General features: G+C 46.3%; 4 protein-coding genes across 4 annotated transcripts; 2 read left to right on the forward strand and 2 right to left on the reverse strand.

The window, feature by feature from the left end:
- Positions 1 to 1,682: 1,682 nt before the first annotated feature.
- On the reverse strand, positions 1,683 to 4,380 carry COCSUDRAFT_55034 (hypothetical protein). Its single transcript, XM_005642589.1, has 2 exons — positions 4,241 to 4,380; positions 1,683 to 3,705 (listed from the first exon to the last, which is right to left on the reverse strand). The coding sequence occupies exon 2, from the start codon at positions 3,444 to 3,446 to the stop codon at positions 2,505 to 2,507; it is 942 nt and encodes a 313-aa protein (XP_005642646.1). The 5' UTR covers positions 3,447 to 3,705; positions 4,241 to 4,380; the 3' UTR covers positions 1,683 to 2,504.
- A 727-nt stretch (positions 4,381 to 5,107) lies between these two features.
- COCSUDRAFT_68419 (hypothetical protein) lies at positions 5,108 to 8,465 on the reverse strand. The gene is made up of 8 exons (XM_005642590.1): positions 8,238 to 8,465; positions 7,850 to 8,042; positions 7,216 to 7,511; positions 6,780 to 6,923; positions 6,443 to 6,544; positions 6,083 to 6,184; positions 5,703 to 5,831; positions 5,108 to 5,453 (listed from the first exon to the last, which is right to left on the reverse strand). Exons 1-8 carry the CDS (start codon positions 8,394 to 8,396, stop codon positions 5,262 to 5,264), a joined length of 1,317 nt encoding a protein of 438 aa, XP_005642647.1. The 5' UTR covers positions 8,397 to 8,465; the 3' UTR covers positions 5,108 to 5,261.
- Positions 8,466 to 12,968: 4,503 nt separating this feature from the next.
- Positions 12,969 to 13,277, forward strand: COCSUDRAFT_9481 (hypothetical protein; the record flags this gene model as incomplete). The annotated part of the gene is made up of 1 exon (XM_005642591.1): positions 12,969 to 13,277. A coding segment is annotated over one exon (309 nt), but the record flags the coding sequence as incomplete, so codon positions are not given.
- Positions 13,278 to 14,989: 1,712 nt separating this feature from the next.
- COCSUDRAFT_55035 (hypothetical protein) lies at positions 14,990 to 16,564 on the forward strand. Its single transcript, XM_005642592.1, has 3 exons — positions 14,990 to 15,533; positions 15,829 to 16,097; positions 16,217 to 16,564. Exons 2-3 carry the CDS (start codon positions 15,884 to 15,886, stop codon positions 16,501 to 16,503), a joined length of 501 nt encoding a protein of 166 aa, XP_005642649.1. The 5' UTR covers positions 14,990 to 15,533; positions 15,829 to 15,883; the 3' UTR covers positions 16,504 to 16,564.
- The last annotated feature ends 782 nt before the right edge of the window (positions 16,565 to 17,346 follow it).

Below are 17,346 nucleotides of genomic sequence, written 5' to 3' on the forward strand. Positions count from 1 at the left end.
GTGCTCCGATGTATAAGATGAATGTACTCATCTATGAGACAGGGTGCTTTAAGGCTGATTTTTGTCTGTGTAGCAATTCTTAGGGACTTGTAATACAATCTTGGCTTGAGACAGCACAGTGCTGTCTAATGATAAGGTGGTGATGTCATCTGATCATCACTTGATGTAGACCCTAGGATGTCAGGAGGACTGGACATGTATATGCTTATGATGTCATCTGATGACAAGAGGCTGTAACTGGATATCAGGATGATTATCCAGCATCACTGCTGATGCACTGACATGCATTTGATACAAGCTGATAAAATTGACATGCTCTGGCACCTCTGATATCCTTTTGACATCATATGACGTATCAATGACATCACATGATAAGAATTCTTCGACACGCCAACCCACCGCTGGCAGCATAATCCTTCCCCTTCATTTTGATATCCGCCATGATGTCATTTGGATATACGTCTGAAACGATATGGTCATTTGACGTCATGATGATATCGGTGTCACGATGACGTCATTATGACGTCATAAGGAGTTCAATGACGCGGCGTCCTGGCGTCATGCATGCCATATGGATGCTCGATTTTAAGATACAAGTTTGAATCGGTGAGGGGCTGCAGCTGAAGCCTTGCATGGGTTGTGATCCTTTTGAAGTGGAAGGGAACGCTCCAAGGTGCAGAAGGGCTGAGGCAGGATGAATACATTTTGAAAGTGTAGTAATTCGGCTGTCATGAGTTGTTAGGTCTGGCTGTGACTGCGCAACTTGCTTGAAGCCAGCCTTAGATCCCATGTGCGGAATTGCATGCGATATTGCAGCAGCACACTGTGGTGACTAGAGATAACAGACTGGGTGGGCGGAAATCGAGATCTACTAAGTAGGTGGGAGGTAATTTAGTAGATACAAGGGTGGTAGATAAAGGAGGATGGTTGCACGTGACGTGTGACGTGACTGGGTTGGGTTACTGGATATGGGCAGCGGAAGTGGAGGCAGATCCGTGACTTGCACATGTATGTAAAGTGAATAAGGTGCAAAACAAAAGACGTTGACACTTTCCATCGATGATATCATAATCATGACAACCCGTTCGGAATAAAATTTCAACTTCATTCGAAGTTCGGATTCTCAAACTTTGCATGCACCCGTGCATGCGATATTTATTATTATTATTATCATTTCACGCTTTTCCTGCCGAAGGCATGGTGCGCCTGCAGACAAGATGCGGCATGTAAAGGCTGCCAACTTCCTACCCTACCTTGGACTCGCCAGAGCCAAGCAAGACCCAATCAACCATGCACGGTGCTCAGTATTTGTACCGGCCCCCGCCAGCCGGGGCCATGCGATATCGGTGCATGATAAATCCAGCATGGACCTTTTTGAAGTGCACAATTTCGCCTGTGCATTAATGCAATATTGGATATAAACTCTTCGATATTGAGCGAGACGGTAGAGGCAACCATGTTGACAAGGAGCTAGCTATAGCTTAGCTAACTGTCTTTGCTTGGGGAGGATCCAATTACATAATCTGGAGAAAATGTAATGAAGACATCAAAGGAGAGCTAGCGTGAAAATTGAGGACTCCTCAATTTTCAGAGTCACTTCGGTCGGACCGAAGTGACTCCGAGTTTTCTCGGAGAAATGACAGTACTGCATCGCCGTGCAAATGCAATGCGTGCAATATAGAAATACTACGTATAATTACATACATTCAATCCTGAACCCTAAATACTAATAATATAATACTACCCTCCCCAGGTTCACCTAGCCTGGGGGGGGGGTCTAATATGAAGGTCTATGAACCGGAGGATCAGAGGTTCGAACCCGGCGAGGTGGTCAGCCACTTTTTCGGGAGATTTTTGTTTCTCTGGGGCAAATAGGTTGGGGCTCTGTCCCGGGAATCAACAATCTCTTCGTGCAACGGAAAAGAACCGGCAACGTCTAACTTAGTTCAACTAAAGTTAAGGCTTGAAGCTGGGGCCCTCGGCGGGGCTGTCCGGTATGGCAAAGCCACCTAGGTTCCGATTACGGCCCTGGGATGGTACTACCTAGTAGCCGGTCGCGATCTAGCCACTCGACGCAAATTTGTTTTTTTTAATAATAAATTTAAATGCAGCCCCAAAATGGGGAGCGTATTTCTTTGATCGCGCCCCAGGTGACATCAAGGCATCGGATTTTCATCTTTTTTCTATTTATGGCTCTACAGCATACACACCGAACCCTACTGGTGTACACATGTAGTACACTACCTTAGCTAATAGTTACGTTAAACCCTGACACCACGAAAGCTACATTCCACATATAATCATGAAATCATACGACTTGAAGTAAAACTTCACATATATAATATTAATGTTCTGTAATCAGAGGTCCGGATCCTCCTAGTAATACCGAGTGACTCTAGGGAGTCCTAGCGTCGACACTAGGATGTCACATCATTGTAATAAGTGTTGTGGTGACTTCAAAGGCCCAAATTTGGATCCTTTAAAGCCTTTCTTAGTAAGAAAAACTAACAAGTCGGGGGCTCCAGATCAGTGCAGCCTCTCAAATCGTATTGCAATGCCAGATCAGATGCCTTCAAGTACAACTTCTTCAAGCTGGGCGTTACCGCAGGTTCCTGATACCATGCATACACGACAAATTCCCAACACACCCTACTAGTCCAATGATCATCATAAGGCTCCACTGAATGTTGGAGCGCTTCTCTGTAAAATCCTTTTGGGTACCAAAGAATGCGGTCCCAAGGGAGGATGAAAGTTGCGCAACAGCTCCAGAAACCAGCTGAAGTTGCGTTGACAGACCATTTGCTGAAGAGATTTGCACAACTTGAAGTCGCCTCAACCTCTTCAGGAGACTTCTCTTGCAAGCGCCGTGACATTGGGCTCTCCGGAAACACATGCATCCAATCTGGGTCACCCTGCCTGCTGAATCTGGTCAACGTCACCATGTGCCTTGCAAACTCTGCGCCATCTTCATAAGGCGATACGAGACCTCTATAAAATAAACGTGCTCTGCCAACTATAGTATGACAGTCAGTATGGTAAGCATGTGGGCCATGGCCATGGAGGAACAAAACAGCCAAAGGGGGATTGTCATAGTACTCGAAAACATAACTATGAAAGGCCGACAGGTCTTTTCCATGGTTGGGAAGCAGTAGTTTCTCTTGGACAACCATACCGCAAGGACCGTGCCAACGGCCAAGGGGTCTTTCAGGCTCCACCCGCCTATAGATGATAACAAGAGCATTGGTAAGTCCTAGTTTCCACAAGTACTGCTTGAAGCAATGCTTTTCTTCGTAAGCTGCAACGACAACGTGGAAGCTGCCCGCGGGTAAAGAGGGTGACTCACAAGGAATTTGTGAAAGGCTGTCAATATTTGATGCAAATATGCCAGTGGTGTCCAACACTAGAGTCAAGAAAGTGAAGCCAATCAATCTTTGTGTGCTGCTCATCGTTGGATTGATGTGAAGCCTGAAATCTGATTATCCACCCCTTGTACCTGGTGGTGTCACGGTGAGACCGCCAAATGTCACATCGCGGTCGCTTTCATAAACCGACCGCCTAAATATGTGATCAGGATGATGGAGCCATAGCAGAAGGCATTTCGAAATTTTCACGATGCAAGGCAGCTATTCATCTCACTCGCTCCTCAAGAAGGAACTGCTGCTGGCTTCGAAAGGGAGAAGTTAAAGGAAGTCCGTGGCATAACACCTGCGTACACAACACCTTTCTTCTCCTTGCTTGCCCGAAGTCCATGGCTGGGTAAGGGTAAGGTATAGTTGCATCCAACATTCAAGGATCGCAAAGGATGCATATTATTGCTACTTCAAAGGATTGCTCCCTTTGTACCAGTGTGTTGAAATTAAGATTGGTTGCAGGGGGAACGAAAAACAGGTACGTAGGGCACAGCAATTTTGGGCATCCGAAAGGAAGTCTATAGATCCAAGATCATATGCTTGTGGCATCGAGTTATTAATTGGTTGCCCTAGCCGCGTAGTACCTCTCTAATGATTGAACTTTTTGCAGCGACTGAACCATTTAGCATTTTGCCAGTCACACTAATATTCTGAACCCTTCTGTATGTCGTCTTATTATATTCTCCGTCGACTCACTGAGTCAAACACGGACTGTAATCACTAGGTTGTCCTGATTAACAATTGCCGGCTTGTGCATAAAACGCTTTTACAGCCTCAAACTTAGGCAACAACACGCAAGTGTCTTACGGAGACGAGATGTATCAACCAACCTGCGTGTTTTTACCCATGGTGCACTACAAGACATTTGCGCATTATGTTGAATGTATGGAGTTTCAATCCAAAAGGTATGCAATAGTTAAGCTGAGTCCCTTCAGGAACTTGAAGGAATGATTGTGGGCTTCAAGTGTGCAATGCACCCATGCTTTGCGCCTAATGACCTCAATATCTTTTTGCCTATATCGATTTTCCTAAACCCAGGGGGTACTAAATACTACTCGAGGGGCGGGGGACCCCTGCGAACCCTTTGTCCAGGGGCATCGACCTAATAGGACCTTCAAGAATTTAAGATAACGGGTGCACAGGGGCTCATGCAAGGTTCATGGTAACCTCTCTAACGTTTTGGGCCATGCGACAAGGTTGTTGCCTGCAATGTGATCAGCAATTCTTGTTCTGGGTGTTACCGTGCACCCGCCCACTGGGAGCTGGCAGTGCTGAGTCACTCCGAGTGACACCGTGGAGTCCACGGTGGATGTCACAGTGCGGTACTCATGTGCCACAGTGAACAGCATCCAAGGGGGGTAAAATCCCATGATATGTTTGCAAGACTAGTACTGCATGTCCAAGTCCCACGTAATCTGCTGCACAACAATTTTTTTGCACAATATTTTGTCCTTGGTGATGTCTCAGGATTCCTATGCCAGGAAGGCACTCACTGAGATGGCTCTTATCCCCAATGTAGCTTTTTGCACAGTTGGCTGCAGCCTGAGATCCATGCCTAGAGTATCCGGTTTCCTTAAGGTATATGATAAGCTTATCGATACTGCTGTATCATGGATGATCTCTAGTATAACAGAAACTTGCAAACGCTCAACAAAAGGATGAGAGGAGTGTTGGAGCAAGCTTGGCCCGATACTATAGTAGTACCTTCACACTTTAATAACAAAGCGTCATTCATGAAGACGCTTTTCCCTAAGCATGTCCACCAAACAAAAAGGAATACTCTTCTGGGCTAGATCGATTATTTGGAAGTACAGAAAATTGCAAAAAATGCATTTATATTTCGACGATGCATTACAATACTTTCACCCAGGGGTGGTTGATGGCAACCTCCTCAAAATTGTCAAAATTGCTTCGGGTGCACTCCCATGAAACGTTCCGGCCGCGCTCCGCCATTGCCGCTGGCGAGCGCATGGTATATACCGAGCGAAACCGCAGCGACCGCAGCGCAGCTAGCCGCCCAAAACTCGACTCCTCCGTTATCACCTGCAATAAAGTTTTGAGCCCAACATACAACAGTGGAGTGGTGGGTAACATTGACAATGGCTTGCATTGAAAGCGGCAAGCGAGAGATTGAAGGTCTTCAAAGATTGAAATAAAAAGCCTTTCCAAGAAGACTAAATGCAAGGTCGGCGGGCTGTCTACATCACGTAGGTACCACATCTTGCAAGTCTCTTGTGTGTGCATTGAGGTGTCTAGATGGTGTGCAAAAGAGTTGAGCGTATTCCCATGTACCTGAAAATCAGTCATGCCTAGAAGCCACTGCTCCGCAAATGCGGTACGCATGGCAAGCACATCTTTTGTGCTATTTCCTGTGCTAAAGGTGACGTGCTCCGTGACCAGTTCGCGACTTGGCAAGAGCACCTGCAAATGGGGGAATATTGGTTATGCGAGTAATGATTCATAGCGGGACGTGCATGGCCAAGCATGCAAGGCAGCATTTCCTGCAGGCAGCTGCCAATGAGTTGCAAAAATGCTATCTGATGTAAAGATACAACCCTTTCCATAAAATAATGATATTGAATCCTCAGATGTAAAGATGTAGCCTGCTGCCAAGTGCGCCTCGTTTTGAGACGTAATTAAACCTGCCGCCATCATGGAAGATTGGCACTTACCTTGAGCCCGTACTTCTCGACGGCTTTGTAGCGTAATGCAGGGCAGTCAGAAACAACATACCAATGCACTGGCATTCCCTCCACCTTGTATTCCTGCTCCACCTGCACCATACCAGATCTGTTTCAATCATTGATGATCTTGTGCATTGAGGTTTACTGTCTTACGCAACCTCATGTAACGGTCACATGAAACTCGCCTCCAGTGAGTTAACAACGTTGCCGGTTTTCCCTTACAATGAAATATCAATATTTGGATAAATGGATATCCAAGGAATCAAAATTGGTATAACGGCACACTGTGGGGACCTCAATCAGAGCGATATTGACAGAGTAGAACACAATTGAGAGCAATTGACATACCTTGGATGCGCATCGAAACCACCTTCCCAAGTCATCATAGTCGATTTTTCTGTCACAAACGCCATTTGGCTTATGCTGCAGCCATGCATCGCCCATCCGGACCTACACATCAAGCTTTTGACTTTAGACAGTGCATGCAATAGTCTCTTCTCATGCCATCTTTGCTTACATGCAGAACAAGACTGAACATCGTTGCAAATTTTAGACACGATCTCGAAAACAGACACTAATGCGGAATCAAATCCCTGTGACTTGGAACGCACTCAATGGCCCACTTCATCTTTGTATCCGAGGATTCGATGTAATCATTTCACTGAAAGGTTGTACCTTTTCATACCTGAATGCCTATCTTGAGAGCATCTGGGTTCCGCAGCGCCTCGTAACTTTCCCGCACCACTTCCAATGTCTCTCGGCGCGGCCGAAACAAGTAATTCAGTGCGCAGCCCACAGCCGTCTCTGGCCGCAGGCCCCAGGTGAACAGCTGCTCGACCACAAAGCGCCTCATGAAATAACAAGATTTGAATGGTCTGATGGCTCACTGCTTTCACCAAAATCGCCGTCCTGCCCTAAGACTTATGCCCAAAGTCTCCACGCATTAGAATATAATGGGGGACATGGGTGAGTCACCCATGCCCTCACGGTGGCGTGGTCAACCATGGCCTTGGCATGTTTAATCTCTGCCTCCGTGATCACGCCCCAGGCTTCATCAGGGCTTTTGTATTCAATTTTACTCTCATCTTGAAAACATGATAGGACGAGGGAACGTCGCGCACCTGTTGCCGGTGGTAAGGGTTGTAGAAAAGTTTATCGACAGCGCCGGTGTTAATGTCAAAGACGACCGTGCGCGCGTCTGGCCACATGTCTGACAGATTCGCGCCACCGAAGACCTTGAAATCCATCGCGTCAGGCGGATGATGCCCATCAATCAACCACCAATCCACGTATTGTGTTCCGCCCCCGCCCGCCACATCACCCCGTGCGGCCTCCCAATCCACATTCGCCTTCTCCATCACAGCCGCCAGCGTGGCTTCTGTGCTGGCACCGCGCCAGTTGATTTGAAAGGCCCTACCTGGAGACCGCATGCATGAAATTCGTGTGATATTGTGTACAACGCCAAGAGTATCCACTGCTGTGCTTAAGAGACGAATCATGGCATAGATGTCTGCATATGTGCATTGATGCACAGCAAAGCCGGCTCGCTGCTAGCCTGTTATGTGGCTGAATTGCCTGCTTATGACAACTGCCGCCACCGTTTGATAAGTCAAGGAGTTTTCAAACAGGGGTAGAATGAATGAACAGTTCAGCCTGCAGGAACCAACATGTATTCGCTCTATGTATCTCCAAGGGCTGTGAATCCTAGGCGCTGTGTTGCTCACCACTCTGTCCTTCAAGGGAGTGTGTCTGCACCTGAGAGCAAGGCATAATAGAAGACAGTAACGGCAGCTGTCAGCCGGTCGCCTAGCCCATTCCTGTGCAGGTTTACGACCGCCAGACGCTGTCTGGAGGCTTCAGACTCTAGGATGGCAGCGTGCAGGTGTGAGTAGGTATCCTGCCACCCTTGACCGCAGTGTGCGCCATGTCGCCCTCCGAGCCTCCTTGTCTAAGGAACAGGGGACCATCAGTGAGCCAGCCACCTCTTAACTTTCGGTGCAAGATTGCATGAAAAGTTATGGAACAGCTCTCAGAGACAGCGCTATTTTCGTGGAACTTCTATGCTATGGTGCAAAGCCATTATTCCGTGCTGTTGATCCAGTGCACATCTTGATCCATAACTGAACATCCACGCCGACACCACCTTGACTTTGACGCTCTTTGTGCGGTGGTCACTTGCAAGTCCTCCGGTTGCTGAGGCACTTACGGAATGCTGGGTTGATAAGAGCATCGCAGCCACTGCAACTGTTAGCCACGCTTGTGAGCGGGGAATTGTAGACGTCCAACTCATTTTCGATCTCATCGTGTTCAACCCCACACCACATTGCAGTGTGTGTGTCTGCAGTCAGGATGTCGTCCCGTTCCTCATTCAGTGACAGCTGATGATGAGTTTCAAGTTGAAACTTTCAACTCATGCAGGGAGGAAGCTATTCCACAAACTCCCCTGTAATTATTATTCTGCTGACGTAAAATGCGTCATGGTCCAATGGAGAGCAACATTGGAGCCTGCATGCTATCTGCCTGCTCCCCGGGCATCGTCCGGACAGCATATGTCTTCGATGAAAGGAATGGATAAACTAACATACATCGCAGAGCCATTTGTGCACCCATCGCTACTAGTAGGGTAATCGACCTCGGGTTTTGGGTATTCTTTTTCACGATTGTTGTCTCCACCTGCAGTTCTGGAACGCGTGTGAAGCATGATGCCTTGGCGATGGTTGCTTTCGACCAGAAATATTGAGTCAACTGCCACACACCGCAGAGCTAGACAGCATCGTGTAGGATTGGCGCGGTTATTTTTGATAAGTATACTCATTTGCTTAAATTCGAGCATCCTATCATTATCAAGCAATGTGATAGGTCAGTATCGCGTTAGGTCCAATCATGCAAGTGAAAGAGACCCTCGCACCTGCGGAAACTGGCAGGGACCTTACGAGCACCTTGATAGGGCGATCAAGGAAGGCATGGAATACCCAAGATATACAGTTATGGCGTATTCAAGCATGGGTAAGCTATATTCGCGTGCATCCATAGCCATTACTTGTCAACAGTCAGAAAAGCACATTTGTAGGTTTTCATATCTTTTTGTGGCCTGTCTTCCAGGTCTCAGCGATGCACAGTAAGGGCAATGGACCCCTTGTCATAACTGAGGTTTGAAAAGATGGTACTATCCGGTACACTCGAATTCGTTTTGACAAGCCCGTCATAAGTTGCTTGACAGAGGTTATGGTGCAGGAGTTGCATGATTACAGCTTTCATGTACTCAGTTCTTACAGGAAGAGCCTTTGTTCTACGAAATCTCGACGATTCATTCAAGCTCCAAGATGGGTGTGTTAATCCCTCTTCTATATCAAGGACTTCTGTCTTGCTGGAATTGTCAAAGACCATGCCAAGGAATTCTAACCTGCTTGTGCCGTTCCATTTAGGTATGATAGGCCAAATATAGACTGGACGTTTCAAGTTGACGAAACTGGCCGATCGGTACATAGGTTGTCTGATCTTGGTACTGGTGGAGAGGTGAGCCTAATACTTTGAAATTTTGAAAACCTTTAATGTTGCAAATCAGCGAATTGTTGGCATGGCTACTTGTAACGGCTGGCTGTGCCAAACAACTTCGCTGGCTTGGACCAAATGCAGGAGCCTAAGAGTTCAGCTTTGCCAATATTTCGGAACGGCAACCTGCATGACATAGGTACGCGCCACCCAGTATGTAGAGGAACAACAGAATCACAGGGATATCGATTGGAGTACCCGGGGGATCCGATCCTTCCTGAGTAAGCAATTTTCCTGTCACATGGATTGCCTTTTGAACTCAGCTGCGCATTCCGCATTGTCTTGCAGGCAAAGATGCAGATATTGTCATATTTGAGCATTGCAATTTTGGTACCGTAATACAGCTCACTCACAACCCCTACCACAAGTCGGAGATTTTCCACATGGTAATGCTCCGAGCATTACCATGTGGGGTGTGTGAGTCACTGGCAGGCTGCAATGAATTTGCTGCCTGTTCCTGCCTAGTAGGCTAACTTTGCCTTACCCAGATGTTCTTCCAACAAATGCAGGGCTTGAGGCCAGAGACGATTTTTGGATGTGCCTTTGACTTCCTATTTGAACCCACTTCGGCTGCAAAGGCATTATTCCGCAAAGAGCTTGCTAAAATGCAACAAAAGAACACCCTGAAAATCGCTATTCAAATAAGGACGTCTGACACTGCAATGGCGCAAAATGGACTTGTACTAGATGAACAAAACAGCAAATGGGACGCTTTATTGAACCCTTACGAAAGTTATTTTGCATGCGCAAAGGTGTGAAGTCGTTGCATTTGCTTGGGAATCTGCTTTGCGCTGGTACCGTTGTTATAAGTTCTCCACTTTTTATGGCCCAAACGGTTTCACTCTTCGGCTGGCATCTCAGGAATTGCAAGAGGACAATCAACAAGAAGGCCAGGACGTCATATGGCTCCTTGTAAGTGACAGGGAAGATATTCGAAAGGCTGCAGCAGAGAAATACCCTACTTTGATCCTGACCAATACCAAGAAGGTAAATGACATTCATTGAAAGCCCTTGTACATCTCACACAACTAGCAGTTGTATTAATTCACCTTGTTTATAAAGCTACCAATATGACACACAACCTTATTCAATAACTTACTGTGGATGGTGCGGCGCGTCTGACACATGTAGAAGCTTTAATCTATATTCAGGATAAAGTGGTAAATGAGCAGATAAGCTGACCTACGTTTTACATGTACCAGGGTCTCGTGCAGCATACTTCCATCCCAGCAGGGCAAGGGCCCTTATCAGGAGGACGACAGGCATTGTTGGCAGCAGTCGGAGAAAAACTCCTCATCTCACTTGCAGATTATTTTGTCATATCAAACTCTGGATTTGGCCGTCTTCCAGCAGTACATGGAAGACGATGGAATTCTATATATACAATAAATCCCAACCAGCCACGCGACTGCCACCTGGAAGGTGACTCGTATGAAGATTTGTCCAGGAGACTACCTGGTGTCAGGCATTTTTTGTGATGCACAACAAGCTGCATAAACCTTGGCCTCATATTTCTTTTCAATTTTAACCGCTGATAGTCTGGCAGTCTGTGCATTAAACAGCAGGTACCACATATAGTAGATTTACGTGAATGGCAACTTGCCGCCTTTCCAAAATGCGGAAAATAGGTGCCATACAATATTTAACTGTGTCATTATTATTTTGTCTGTGCGCCGTAACGGTTACTAACAATCGTAGCATGATGTGACTCGGAGTTGAGTGTCAAGAGGGACGTCCTGCTATTGTACAGTTTCACTCAGCCTGAGGCTGACATGGCACGAATATCGTACCGGTACCGTACCGGTGACTTCATGCCATCATGGTGATCATGATGACTTGTCGAGGAGTAATTGTCATTGCCCACGGGGAAGAATTGGGACGGTCAGAGTACTCACAAAGCAAGTTGGTTGATCAGTTGCAAAGTCGTCATCAATGTTACTACTATCCATCAATATGATGACATATGACTCGAATCCGTTCTTGGCCGTCACTGGCATGACAATTTGTTGTTGACAATAGCATTCTTAGGACAAAAACGTGAGTTGTTGTGAGTATCAGTATTTGTAGTACACCTATCGTTCATTGTACACCGGGTATTGTACGCATAGTGACAGTGAATGACAAGTACTGTTTTTTAGTAATGACCACTGGTCAGGCATATATTTAAACACCGCATACTCAGCTAGTACCGGCTACTAGCCAGCAGTGAGAGTATACGTATCGTCCGACACGATAGAGTCTAGGGAGATCTCAGATCTCAGCAGGCTGCCAAATTTTTTCAAGGAAGTTCTATCTTGATCTAGTACTACTGTCAGTGACTAGTAGTCATCCAAATGCCATTCGACATAAAAGAGCCACATAAAGCATCTATTTGATCCTCAATTCGCCGTCCCAGGATAAATTTCGGGTTAAAGGTTTTTTTAATGGGCTTAAAAATTGTCAGTCCACTCAATCACTGCCCACGGTGGCAGGGGCCCTTAAAGTGAATTCGATACGATTTTCGCGGAATCTACCGTAATGTCTTGGTCTAACTTGAAAACCACTTCAGTGAATATCGTAAAAGCGGCAAATACCATTACTATCAATTATTTGTTCCACTGCATACATAGTATGTGTACCTAGCCTGTGTCTGAGTCCCTGTTTCAGATTTGACTTGACATTGAGAAAAACAGGCTCACATAGAATGACGGGGTGAAGCCCGGTCTCCGATTTCTATTACCCTTAGCCCTATGCCCTCTGAAACCTCCAATGACAGTTGCGCCGAAGTGCTCCACATAAATGCCCGTACAAGGAATCTGGTGCTACTATCATAGCAGGGACACACAGACGACCAGTGCTCCACCTATAGTAAGGTGAACCAGAAAACTCATAGTATTTCCAAACGCGGCTTTGTCGCGCAACTTTTCCTGGCACTGCATCATACAAGAGGCTGTACTGCAAGGGTTGAAACAAATCACTACTTCAAATCACAAATCGACCTCTGCATTTTGCCTGTACAGTTGACCCATTGGCGCCACACGCCCTTCAGGAGATGAGCCCCTTTACCAGAAGATCCACCCTTGCCGTGCTGTTGCTCTCGAGGTACATTTGCATCCTGGGAAGGCTCAAAAGTAGTATTCAAGGTGGCGACCAGGATATCCTGCCTAAAAAAGATACCCGATCTCATGTTCACAACGATGACTTGAGCAAAACGGGCGTCGCGTTCCCTGCTTGGCTTCCGCAATGGTACCAACACGGCGAGGCGTGGATTGGCAAGATTACACCACAGACGTCTGACGAGAGGATATCCGCCCGTTATTATAGTCAAGGTGGAGAAGACAAGTATGCAGTAGAGAATTTCTTCCGGGGATTGGATCACGGCACATATCTTGAAATGGGCGCATTCGATGGGGTAAAATTCAGTAATACTTTGCATCTTCGGAAGGCTCATGGCTGGCGCGGGCTCTTGATAGAACCAAATCCCACTTCTTACTCTGCACTGGTGAGGAACCGTCCTGACGATGTATGTGTCAATGCCGCTATTTGCGCCAACCCTTCTTTGGTTCATTTTGTTGAAGCTGGTGGAGCCACTGCTGGGATATATGAGTTCATGTCGGCTTCTTTTTTGGACACATGGTATAAGGGATTGAATGTCAATGATTTACCCACCATCCAGTGCCTTCCATTGAATGCAATTTTGTCCAAATTGGGCTTTGGCCATATTGATTTCTGGAGTTTAGATGTTGAGGGTGGAGAGATGGAAGTTCTCCGCACGGTAGATTTCAATAATGTTGAAGTGGGAGTAATTACAGTTGAGGCCGATTCTCACAGTATGAAGAAAAACGAGGAGGTGAGAAATTTGTTGACCTCCAAGGGATTCACCTATCGCGGTGCAGTTGGTAACAATGATTGGTTTACAGGGCCTTCATTTGTGCCACAAAAAGATCATAGCAGTGAAAGAGGTGCAAGGAGTAGTAATAACAATCCCAGGAGGAAACATTCCATATCTATGAAGACACATATCTAATAGTAATCCAATTGCCATCGGCATCATAGTTTGTAATCAAGAAGGTAATCGGCAATAGGTCTGGAAATATATCGAGGGCCTTCATCAATTCACACGGATCAGCCCGGCGGTATATTGTGATCATGATGATGTTGCCAAAATCATGTGCACATGGCATGAGTCAGTGAGACACATGTGTACACGTAAAATATGATATTGCTCGCAGCACCTTCAAGTTGCTCAGCAACTTTGGAAGCCCAGGTCATTCTGCTGATCATTTACATCTGAATTATTATGCTGCTTACTGTACACTCGCACTAGCAAATTCACGTGAACTTGCACATCAAGTAGGAGAACACTTCCAACCCAGGTTATCCTGCTAAACATGAAAGCACCTTGTAGCCTACCTTCCTGAAGAAACACAAGGATGCAAACACAGCTGCCTGTACAAACCTGCCTCGCTATCAACCATACCGCAATAGTGCACTATGCGGGTCTGCCATAGTCACTATGCACGGTGAGGGGCATTCGATTCGACTCGAATTCGGGATTCATAGTTCGTGTCCATCATGGGTCCATAATGATTAACTTATAGGTATGATCCTGACAATATAAATTCAATTACTAATTGATATATAATATCCTTAAATAAAAAATAAAATTTCCCATAATTTTGGGGGGCCTTTGCCCGAGCCACTGGTATAATGTGAAAAAATGGAAATCCGACGCCCTGACATCGATGTCACATCGACGGTCGCCTGGGGCATGATTAAGGAAACACGCTCCCCCATTTGCATCAATTGGCTAGATCGCGAGCGCCGCTCGCGGCTACCGTCCCATGGCCGTAAACGGAACCTAGGTGGCTTTGCCATACCGGATAGCCTCGCCAAGGACTTCAGCTTAGGCGCTGTCGGTTCTTTTCCGTTGCCAGATCTAGAAGAGATTGTTCATTCCCGGGACAGATCCCGTACCTTTTTAAACCCAGAGAAACGAAATCTTCCCGAAAAAGTGGCTGACCATCTCGCTGGGATCCGAACTTCTGATCCTCAGATTCTAAGACCTTCGAATTAGTCCCCCAGGCTAGGTGAACCTGGGGAGGGGAGCCACTGGTAGGCTTCCCCTGTGCACATATATGCATATGTACCTGCTATGCATGCCGTATTGTAGTACGTACTTCTGTACCGGTAACCCCATTGGCATCTAGATATCTGATGCGATGAATTATCTGGCAATGAAAGAGAAGAATTTTAAAAAACTTAGAGTCCTGATTATAAACCCACTGGGTGGCACCAGGGGTACTAAATTTAAAGTATAATAATATCATCAAGATTGCTGTTACGGCTCAACTCTAACGAGTCTGTGATTCCAATTCACTAGAGATGGACAATGTCCAGTGGACGCAAGTGGATCCTGGAATTCACTTGGACCTGCAAGTCAATCACCCTAACTTGTGACGCTAGGACGCGAAGAGAAGCTGGGCTAGTTCTGAAGGACAAGATAGCACAACACGACAACGATTCTCTTTTTGCAAATTTTGTATGGGCATAGAACCTGACAAGCTGGCATTTTGATACAATCGGGACTAGTATCGAATGCATGGAACGTTTTGGTCCGCTTACACATACATGATAGTGTTTCTGTTTAAAATATGGGCCTGTATATATCTGGGGCAATTAGGCTTTGCAAGTGCTGCTCGAGGTATTATACACCGGCCGGATGAGTACTGCAAGGCTTTCCTTTTTGCGGAGACTGACGTTAGCGAGTCAAGCTTTCTCTTTAAGGATCTGCTCAGTCAAGTGGGTAAATGCGGCTGTCGAATGGAGTGGCGGAAGCGAGAAGAGTACAGCAATTTTTTTTTTGAAACTCGGCGACTTCATGGACCAATAATTCTAGCCGCAACTGGTGGGCCTACTGTAGAAGAACAGGAGTCATTCCAGAAAATTCCCGAGGGACAAACTGTAATACTTTTGCACCCAAGTGATGAAACTATTTCACAAACAGATCCAAGGCTGTACGGCAATGTCAAACTAATATATAGAAACTATTTTCATTCGCAAATGCATGCTAGCACAATGGATTATCTGTTGCCTGAGCGCACAAAGTTTGGCACAAATTCCAGTGGTATTTTGTGGATGCCTTTGGGACTGGCGAATCTGAGAACGTTGCCAGAAGCACTCAGGGTTGGTTTTCTGGATAGGCCATTTCTGTGGAGTTGGGCAGGTAGCACTGGTTCAAAGCCAGAGCGCTTGCTGATGCTTGAAGCTCTCAAAGCTCACAAGGCAGCCGAACACATATTGCAGTGGGGAAGTCTTCAGCCTTTTGGCTCATATGCTGGTCGTCCTGTTCGCTCTCAAGACTCCATGGACAACTGGGAATACTCCATGCTCATGCAAAAAACACAATTCATTCCCTTGCCAGCTGGAATCAGTCCGGAGCAGTTTCGCATTTGGGAAGCCTTCGAAGCAGGTAAGGTTCCGATTTACAAGTTCAAGTTGACAGCATCTTCAATTTGTTCGTGTAATCTCTGTATCTGTTTGATTCTAAGATTTAGCTTTTCAGCGTCACTTGTGATCATGGGGCCGCAGGGTGCATACCTATACTATTGGAGAGGCATGTTGGAGTTGGGCAAGTATTGTACCCTTTGCAATATTTAGGTTTCAACATAATTTTCCTTGATTCTTGGGAGCAGCTGCCTGATAAGCTCCTATACCTACACAAAGAAGTCAGGAAACGACCGCGGCGATATACTCTCATGCAATCGCACAACAGCAAATTATGGGCTCAGGTGAAGGGTGCTTTAGCTCGTCATCTAGCAAGAGCAGTGTGCAATGCTTCACATTGGCAAACTGTGAGCAAGTCAGCTCAAAGCTAGAATACACATGTACATGTATGGTGTGTCAAATTGTGGAACATGGTGTAACAACTCTCAGAGGCTCGAGACGTCATGCACAATCTCAATTGCATTACAGTATACACTAGCAGTACCGTACTGTGACGTACGTACGTTGCAGAAGATTCAAAGAGGACAAAATGGCATCCATATACACTGATGCCCTGATCATGATTGTCATTCCCAAGCAAAAGCTGCAAAACCCACCTCCCACCCCAGCAGCTGTGGCGATCGCGCCAACCTCAGGAACAAAGATGTGGCAGAAATCAGCAACTTGCAATTGAATCTTGCATGCACTGCAGTTCCTGCTTCTGAGTGTCCAGATCTCGCAGTGCATTATGTCCCGAGGCGTGGGGCAGGATCACCAATCTCTCTTAAGGAGGAGACCAATGTTGACGTGATGTTACCTTGAAAGTAATTTCCAAACTTTCAGTCTTACTAGCATTTTTACTAAGGAGTCTTACTATGGACGGCTTGGCCCACCAGCGTCTGGCCTATAAGGAGCTACTTGGCCTAAACTTTTGAAACGCTACCAAGCTTCAAGCTTCAAGCCTTGAAGTTCAAGCAGGCAAAGTTTGGGTTGCCCAAGCCTAGTCCAGACCCAAAATCACCCAGGGTGCCCTTTGCCAAATGACTGAAGTCATTTATGAGCAATCCGAAGAGTCTTGTTCATAATATGGTCAAACCGTGCCCCTTGTTCAGCTGTTCAACTGCAGTGGGTCAATCAGGGGCAATCTGGCCAATTTGGGAGTTAAGAAATGACTGCTTTACATTATTTTAACACTCGGGTAGCAATGTGACGCGTAGTCAACCACACGTGACCCT

The sequence above is a fragment of the Coccomyxa subellipsoidea genome (assembly GCF_000258705.1).
Source record: "Coccomyxa subellipsoidea C-169, whole genome shotgun sequence".
Lineage (NCBI taxonomy): Eukaryota > Viridiplantae > Chlorophyta > Trebouxiophyceae > Coccomyxaceae > Coccomyxa > Coccomyxa subellipsoidea.

Excerpts from the sequence above, each read along its gene's own strand:
- COCSUDRAFT_55034 (XM_005642589.1), bottom strand. The coding sequence starts at position 3,446 with ATGAGCAGCACACAAAGATTGATTGGCTTCACTTTCTTGACTCTAGTG.
- COCSUDRAFT_68419 (XM_005642590.1), bottom strand. The coding sequence starts at position 8,396 with ATGAGATCGAAAATGAGTTGGACGTCTACAATTCCCCGCTCACAAGCG. Across the intron at positions 7,512-7,849 it reads CTATTATGCCTTGCTCTCAG|GTAGGGCCTTTCAAATCAAC; the intron begins GTGCAGACACAC and ends TGCGGTCTCCAG. Across the intron at positions 6,545-6,779 it reads CTCTCAAGATAGGCATTCAG|GTCCGGATGGGCGATGCATG; the intron begins GTATGAAAAGGT and ends CTTGATGTGTAG.
- COCSUDRAFT_55035 (XM_005642592.1), top strand. The coding sequence starts at position 15,884 with ATGCTTGAAGCTCTCAAAGCTCACAAGGCAGCCGAACACATATTGCAG. Across the intron at positions 16,098-16,216 it reads TTGGGAAGCCTTCGAAGCAG|GGTGCATACCTATACTATTG; the intron begins GTAAGGTTCCGA and ends ATGGGGCCGCAG.